This window comes from Vanderwaltozyma polyspora, genomic scaffold (assembly GCF_000150035.1).
Source record: "Vanderwaltozyma polyspora DSM 70294 KpolScaffold209 genomic scaffold, whole genome shotgun sequence".
In the NCBI taxonomy this organism is placed as follows: Eukaryota; Fungi; Ascomycota; class Saccharomycetes; order Saccharomycetales; family Saccharomycetaceae; genus Vanderwaltozyma; species Vanderwaltozyma polyspora.
In genome coordinates this window covers 1-8,833 of record NW_001834490.1, presented here as the reverse complement: position 1 = coordinate 8,833, position 8,833 = coordinate 1, and the positions used below count along the sequence as shown (strand labels likewise).

The 8,833-nt window shown below is 30.8% G+C and overlaps 2 protein-coding genes and 1 further gene across 2 annotated transcripts, besides 3 other annotated features; 2 read left to right on the top strand and 1 right to left on the bottom strand.

Annotated features, from left to right (window-relative positions):
- On the top strand, positions 1-654 carry PTC7 (type 2C protein phosphatase PTC7; the record flags this gene model as incomplete). The annotated part of the gene is made up of 1 exon (XM_001642212.1): positions 1-654. A coding segment is annotated over one exon (654 nt), but the record flags the coding sequence as incomplete, so codon positions are not given.
- Positions 655-1,137: 483 nt separating this feature from the next.
- Positions 1,138-1,716: a sequence feature (similar to hypothetical protein; correction of possible frameshift sequencing error~similar to Saccharomyces cerevisiae YHR078W).
- On the top strand, positions 1,138-2,747 carry Kpol_209p2 (the record flags this gene model as incomplete).
- Positions 1,718-1,759: a sequence feature (similar to hypothetical protein; correction of possible frameshift sequencing error~similar to Saccharomyces cerevisiae YHR078W).
- Positions 1,761-2,747: a sequence feature (similar to hypothetical protein; correction of possible frameshift sequencing error~similar to Saccharomyces cerevisiae YHR078W).
- A 352-nt stretch (positions 2,748-3,099) lies between these two features.
- Positions 3,100-7,011, bottom strand: IRE1 (bifunctional endoribonuclease/protein kinase IRE1; the record flags this gene model as incomplete). Its single annotated transcript, XM_001642211.1, has 1 exon — positions 3,100-7,011. The coding sequence occupies one exon, from the start codon at positions 7,009-7,011 to the stop codon at positions 3,100-3,102; it is 3,912 nt and encodes a 1,303-aa protein (XP_001642261.1).
- Between the last annotated feature and the right edge of the window lie 1,822 nt (positions 7,012-8,833).

Sequence of the window (8,833 nt, the reverse complement as noted above, 5' to 3'; positions counted from 1 at the left end):
CTATGTAAAGCATTATCTGATTTTAGTGAAATTTCTTATCTTACTGGTAAAAAGGGATCAGTCGAAACAAGTCCAAAGGAATTAATCAATTTATCTTATAAGAAGATCAAAAACCAGAAAATTGTAGAAGTTGGTGGTACAACAGCAATTGTAGCTCATTTCCCATCAAATGGTAATTTGACAGTTGCAAATTTAGGTGATTCATGGTGTGGCGTATTTAGAGATGACAAATTAGTATTTGAAACTAAGTTTCAAACAGTTGGGTTCAATGCACCATATCAATTGGCGATTATACCGGATAAAATGTTAAGAGAAGCTAAAAGGAAAGGGAGCTCATATATTCAAAACGAACCATCGGATGCTGACGAATACAATTTTCAATTAAAAAAAAGTGATATTATTGTTCTAGCAACAGATGGTGTTACTGACAACGTTGCCACAGATGACATAGCATTATTCTTCAAAGAGCATCCTACGAATACCCAAGAACAATTACAAGAAGCATCGAATCTTTTAGTTAAAAACGTCGTCAAATTAAGTAAGGACCCACAATTTCCAAGTGTTTTCGCTCAAGAGTTGTCAAGATTATCAGGAAAATTCTACTCAGGTGGAAAAGAAGATGATATCACCATGGTTGTTGTAAAAGTAGAATAAATCAGTCCATAAATTGGTATTTAGTACATTGTTTTTTTTTATTGTCCTTCTAAAATATTTTTCCATCCTGTTGAACCATCTTAAAAGATATCAGAATTAAATCGCATAATATCGCAACACTTGCAAGTTACATATTCAATTCCCTCAGTGATCACTGTCTACACAATGTAACACTTATATTAGAGAAACATTGTCCTATAAGTATATATTCACCCATATATATAGATATATACAAATTAATTATGGCTCCTATATATACTGGCACTAAGTAGTAGATATGGATCAATATCCAGGAACCGAAATCGAATCGAATATCAAAGTGAAAAATTCCGTATACGTAATATAAGAAGATGTTAGATGCAACTTGAAATTGTTGATCTAATAAGTCATCAAAGTCGTCAGCTAAGGTCAATGCTTTGACTATACATGATATTGTATTTGTCTTTTGTTTGTATTTTTTAAAATTTTTAGATTTGACTTCAAATGGAAGACGTGCTTATATTTTTGGTTCTTCTAATAAGTTCGATATTTGTATATACTTGGACTTATCAAATTGGCTGGTTTAAAATTGATTCATTGTTCAATTTTATATCAGTTCCTACTAAAGCTGGTAATCTATCGAAACTTCCAGGATGGAAATCCAGAGATGATAGTTTTTTTTATAAATTTTATGCAGAATATTCTGTGCCATCTCATAAACTAATGAAAGGAATAAGGATCTTATTCTCCATCTCTATGGTTTGTTATGCAATTACTATTGAAATAATTTTATGGCAAATAATGACTGCTGAAGCTAACCAAGAAGCTGATTTTATTACAAATATGATTTGGCCATTCGTTTCATTACTACTTATGACATTATTAATCATTGTTCAACCTTTCTTAATAATTGTTTCATTATTAGACAAATTCTTTAACGATAGATATAATGTAAGGAAACTATCATTCATCGGTGGTACAATATGTGTGTTCACTATACTTGTATTAAAATACGTCAGTTTTGGTCCATTAGGAATTCCGAAAAATATTTTAACAAATTTTTTATTGGCGGAGTCGCGGTATTAAGCTGGTTTTTCGCAAATTGCTTCAGTTCGACCCATTTATAAACCTTTAGAATGGGTTGGAAAAATGGTAAATTGTCTATGAATGGAGTACAAAATATCCATACAAATAGTGGGAAATCGTTGCTTTGGGCAAGTGATACCTCTGTGAGAGAAAAGATTATTGATTATCAACAAATTATTGAACAAAATATCGATATTCTTAGAAAATTAGACGATGACTCTGTAAATGATACATCAGTACTGAGAGATCAATTAATAGAGAAAATCGGTTGGTATCAATTAGAGGTAGGGAAACTGGAATCCCAGATTAAAGAACCAATATATTTGAGAAATGGTAAAAAATTGTTCCATTTAGTGTTTTTGATTTATTGTATACATAAAGTCATTACTACATTTATTACAAGAATACCATTCATTATCATTCATTCCCTGCAACATCCAAACGATTTTGATTACAAATATTTTGATATAAATGGGAGATCTAGTTTTGGTTCTGATCCATTGGCAATAACACTGGCAAATATACTGAATTTCGTATTATTTCACTTTAACTACGATCAAGATTTAGAATCACTATCTAGACAGATTTCATTGTTACTATCTACCTCATTGTTTGCCGCTTCTCTATCAACAGTAGTGACAACTATATCTTACATGTCTGCACTACTACCGATTAGATTCCAAATCTTAGCTATGTTTGCCATGCAAAGTAATGAAGATTCAGATGCATTGCCAACTTCAAAAGGAGTTTCGAAAATATATCAGAAAAAACCTTCAATGATTAAGAATCTATTTGTTTCAGAATTAGCTGGTATCTATGTGGTTGCTACTATGTTAAGCATCAGATCGAATCTCCCACATTCAATATCACAAAAATTAAATGAGCTTTTAGGTGAAAAGTTTTCTGTACCTAATGTCATAATAGATATTTGGTTTTATGAAATATATGCAATAGCCTGCGTAATTACTTTTTCAACAATTAAAATTGCTGAAAATGCATTTTTTGAATCTAAAAAAGATGAAAGTTGATTCATGGACAACAAATATGTACATCAATATTTATAATAATAAATAATTAAACAAAATTATAATATAAAATAAAGTTTTAATCGTTGTTATGTTATACCAGGAATAAAATTAATAATGAGTGTCCTAATGTAAACCTCTTGACAAGGCTAATGTAATAGATAAATTTGAAAAAAAAATAATAATAATATGGACAAATAATAATGCAAAATAATGTTTTTAATAATAATTTTAATGACGAATTTTCTTCATTAGAAGAGTAATGTAGCAAATATAATAATAAATTTTTTGAAGTGGCTTTTAAATAAAATATCAACCAAATTAATAAACCTCAGAAACAGACTAATGGATGAATTTATAGATATTCTTTGAAACTACGATCATCTGATAGGTTTTCCGAGGCCATTATATATATTTCAATTAGCAAATTAGGAAATTTCTTCAAAAAGTAATTATAAAACCCATCAGGTAATTGACCAATTTCATTCATCAGTTTCTGAGGCATATCGTTATAATGATGATATTTATTTCTCAACGAACGTAACAGATCCATTAACATTTCACCATGGTATTTTCTGTATCTTCCCAAGTTGTCTATGAAAAGTGAATTGAACTTTGAAGTCCAATCACCGTTTTCAATAACCTTCGATGCATGTGATTCCAAAGTAAGCAGCAATGGACTTGGAGGATCTCTTCTTTCAAACTCAAAACGATCACTAATTTTTAATAAAAACTGCAATTTTTTAGATGCAGACCAAAATAAAGGATGTTTTAATACGTTGCTTGCAGAAGGTCTTTTTAATGGATCATTATCAAGCATCTTCTCGATCAAATCCTTTGCTTCAATTACAAGGGCTGGATTTCCTACAGTAGAGTCTAAGTCATGCAATGAGTAATTTCCTTTTATAATATTGGCCTCCCTCATATACCTATCACCAAATGGGTGTTGACCATTCGACAAAACATAATAGAAAACGCAACCAAGCGAAAAGATATCAATGGCTCTTGTTAATCTTAATTTTGTAAAAGGATCATAAAATGATTCCATCGAAGAGTTGATATTTGAAGACTTATCATGTTCAGAATCTTCTTGAATTGGTTGTAGTTTTCTCCTATTACTATCAAGCAATTCTGGGGCTCTCCATCCAGTTGTACCTGCTGCATTGTTGGTATTAGTTTGGAACGAAGATTTATCAGCATCTAGTTTTTTACATAAACCAAAATCGGAAATCAGAATTCTCACGTTATTAGTGTTTATGTAGAATTGATTTTGAGTATGGCCTTCAACTAATTTTTTTGAAGTAGATACCAATATGTTTTGGGGTTTCAAATCTCTATGAATAATTTTCAATAGATGCAAATGAGCTACACCTGCTGCAATTTGCTGAAGGATGGCAATACTATTCAGATCAGATATCAAAGGCCCTGAAGGCGGTTCGTTCATGGATGACAGTTCTAAGTCAGGGAATTTAATTCTAGTATCAATCAAATCCTCCAATGTGGAGTTACAAAGTTCCAATGCAATATATAAGAATTTCTCTGTATATTCGGAACAATAATATCTAATAACATTTGGATGATCATCACTTTCTGTCAATAAATCAATTTCTCTAGTTGCAATATCGCAGAAATCAATTAACATTCTTTTCACAGCTACAGGTCTTCCTTGAAACTCACCTTGATACACCACAGTACCGGAAGAACCATAACCTAAAACTTTTTCGCTGACAGATAAGCTTCTTAAGCTATCATCGCCATTATAATCTTCTGTAGAGACCGCAGTAAGCTGACCATTCATTTGATTCACATGTACTTTAGTTTCAGACATTTCGTCATCTGTAATTTTCACTATCGTCTGTTTCTTCTTACCTTTTTTATTCTTTCTTTTACGTCTTTTGTCTGAATTACCTAAGTTTATAGTATCAGTATCGTCTGTATTAAGTAATGTCTTGGAGGAAGATGAATCAGTGAAATTAGATGACCTGGTTGAAGCTGATGTGCTTGTTTTTGAAATTTCCATATTGATTTCGTCAGATGCTTCATTAGTAGGATTCTTTTCTATAAAATTATTATCAATATGATTTGGCTCGTGTAACAGTTCATCATTATCAATATTTGAATGAACTTCTCTAACTGGTAGAAGACCACTTGACCTAAAAAAAGAATTTAACGGTGGTAATATCTCGAACTTCTGCAAAAGTACCATTACGAAAATTAATGCAATTAAAAGAAAACCGGTTTCAATAACTTTATAAATAAAATTCTTTGCAAAATGAAATAATGATTCTGAATTACGACTTTCTTCAAAGAACTGTTTGGCAATTTGTTGATGTACTCTACGTTTATATGCCTGAAATTCTTCTGGGGAGAAATAATTTCTAAGATCATCATCATTTTCATCGAACTCATTACTTGTTCTCCTTTCCACAGCTTCATAATCTACCAAATTTCTCTTTGTCTTTATTCTGTTTCTATGAATTGTAGTATCTTCATCAAAATCCTTGTTTATGTACACGTCTCCATCTTCAACATGTAGATAATGCTCATCATCATAGGGTAGCATTAATAGATTGTTGTCACTAGCTAGATGATAATTATAGTAATGATTTTTCTTTTTGTTATTTAAAAAGTGAACTCCTCTGATTGCAGATTTAAAAATCCTTTGATTACGCAAAATTCTTAATTTCATGTCATAATCAAATCCATCGCCAAGTTTCATCTCTCTTTGGGTATATCTTGAATATTTAGCAGAATCTACGAACGATGGGAAATGTTTGTCAGACAAAGCTATCCATGAATTATTTTCTAATAGATCAATATAAACTTTATCAACATTTTCTTCTTTTTTATTATCCTTGAACTTCTGAAATGGATGTTGTATCAGTATATTTTCATTTGTATCATTATTCTTGAAAACATCAAAAATATTGTTGATAATACTTGGTGAAATTTCATCAGAGACCCATTTTACATCATTTAGGCCAGTATCCATGGCCATAATTGAGTAAAAATTATTTTTCTCTGTTTTTACTGGACAAATGCAAATACCATCTTTTGGATTATCATAATTATTGGACAAATGCAGATCTAATGAGTTTTGTTGCCATGTAGTATATGTTACATTATAAGATGGAGAGTCGGAAGAATGAATTTCCAGTTCATAAGTAGTTCTACCAATTTTAATTAAGTTTTCTTGGATCACATCTTCTTTAACGTATATTTTGTTTTCAGTCCCGAATCCAAATGCTGATATTACTGTTCCGGTAATTAAATCTATTGTGAACATTGAAGTTTGTCTTGAGCCAGTATAAGTTTTTTCCTCTTCAATGATTGTTCCGATGTCATCGATAATAAAGTTTGTCTTTAGATTCATTGGGGAGGACATTATTAATTGATGTATTGAAATTGGCAATTTAGTTAAACCTTGAAAAATATTAAAGAAATAAATGTTTCCATCGCCGAATGGTTCTATTATTAATGTTTCGTTATTCTTATTGTGATTGACAGAAGTAGTAACGTTATAATTTGGATCTTGTATAGATAAAGTAGAATAATTTTCATCAATATGATTCAATGACCATAAATTTTCACCTGTGTATCTATTTACAGCGTGTAGGCCACCTTTCAAATCAGAGACTAATACGATATCTTGAATAGAAAAGTTATCTAAAGAAGCGTCATTATTGTAAGGAATCATCATGTTTGCTTTTCTTCTATAAATACTTGAACTTGGTCCAATTTTTTTAATTGGATATTTATTAAAATCATAAGTAGTTGATGAGAAAATGGAATTTGAAGCTTTCTTAGAAGTAGTTGAAAAAAATTCATTTTTTGCAGGTATTGTAAAATAACCATTCATCTGATGATGAGAATTACCATTGCTATTGCTCTTGTTCTTATAATTATTATCATTATCGCCACTATTACTGCTAAAGGTGCTCTTAAAAGTAGAAATTGATGATGACGATGATGTAGGAGATGAATATAATTTTTTTCTACTAGTCTTTGAAACTCTGGGTATTACAGTGGTTGAAGTGACACTGTTGACGTTACTATTGACTATTTTCCTTTTTTTATATCGACTATTTATGTTTTTGCTTCTTTTAGCTCTCGTATTTCGTATTCTCCCAATCTGAGTAGTTGAAGTAATATCGTTATCATAGTAGGCAAAAGTATAAGATATGAGTGTGGAAATAAATATGAATAACCATAGCCAAGGGATATGTATATTCCTGCTGATAGTAGTATTATTATATAGCAACATCATGCATATTTATCTTCAGCACATTTAATAAAAGGACAAAATCCAAAATTACTTCTATAGTTAAATCAATGAAAAGAGAGCGAATGGGGTCTAAGCTTTTAATACCACTAAATTATGTAACACACAATAAGCAGGTATATGTATATATCAGTTAATATTAGCTAACCTGATGCAAACCAGTGTTCCTTTCTATCTTTTTTATTCAAAAGGATAGGAGAGTTAGCTATCTTAGTATTAACTTTTTCAAAAATTTTCTAATCTTGTATGTTATGCTATTTTCAACAACAAATTTCAATAGTCTGGTTCTGTTCTATAAAAGACAAATTAAAACCTTGATTAAATATATAAGAGGTATCTATAAATAAGTACAATGAACAATATATTAACAATGAGTAACTAGTATCAAATAGAGTAATAATAGTCAAATATTTCTTTTTAAAAAAAGTGCATGTATAACTTGGATAGATAGTTTTGTTAACAACTAGAACCATTTCTCTAAGCACTACAAGAAAAAGAAAGGAAATATATATAGATATATAAATACATTTAAGAGATAGTACCTTCTAACAAGAGAATAAAAGTAGCTATAGCCATGAATTAATGTAAAACCATTTGTTTGTAAGGTAAGCCAAGATTCAAGAAAGTTAATAATAAAGTTTTAATGGTAGAGAGGTAGGAAATCCAGTGAACTACACTGATGAATCAATCCAAATTGCGTTGAAATGGGATGAGTAGAATTGAATCCGATAGTTTTAAGCAAGACATTGAGTTTCGAAAGTTGTGCGAGAGATGTATCTAATGATTTGATCTTGGTTTAGGTTTGATTTAGTTTTAGTTAAGTTTATTTGGTTAGGGCTGATATCTTCGAGTTCCTTATAGCTTTTTGCAAAATACCCACAATTAACCGGTGTTGGCATTTAACAAACATAACGTAACTTTTTCTGTGTTGCACTGGAACTGTCCTGTAGATATATGGATATAAAATTGTAGATGGTAGCATCTATTTTAAGCATAGGCAACTAAGATGTAGGAAGTTTTGATCCATGAGAAGAAGAGAGACATGTAGACAATACCCGACTGCAAGTATAAGGAAGTAGTTGTGGTTGCAAACTTCAATCCATTGGGTTTTTCCTGTTCCGGAGAAAAGTCAATAATAGGTGTAAAACATACATAAATGTATTGGACAAGAGTTGTATAAACGTATATGGTGAAGAGTTTTGAATCCAAATACCAAATGTTTCCTATAGTTGGGATGTGATTAATTAAACTACAATGCATTGAATTGAAATGAACTAAATTGCATTGCATTGCGTTATACGTTCTGTGGTCCTCTCTTGTCTTGTTTTGTACTATGTTTGTCGGTTTTGTTTCCAAACAGGATAAAATTGTATGTTTGGTTTTATTACTTTATTCCTTTGGTAACTGTTGTATCCATGAATAATATATTTCTTTAGCAGACATTGCTTGTTTCAAATGGAGAAATGAAGGGAGGGAGCACAGTTTTTAAGTCATTAGACAGTATGAGAGGCATTTCTTATCGTATTCAGCCTCTTAATATTTTATTTTTAGTACCCTCTTGTTACCTCCTTTCATCTCAGTCCAGTGTTAATATAGTAAACTTGAATTCATCTATGTAGCAATACTGTTACCCTCTTTTAATCACGTGAATATATTAGTTCTGCTTCTAATCTAGTTACCCTCCCTATAAATTTTTTTTTATCTCCGTCGTGATGAGCTTTAAAAGAACAGGCTACTTGCATTCACCCATCGCTGTCAACATATACCTTCAAAACTACAAAGATATCGTCAGTTGATCACGTCGTCA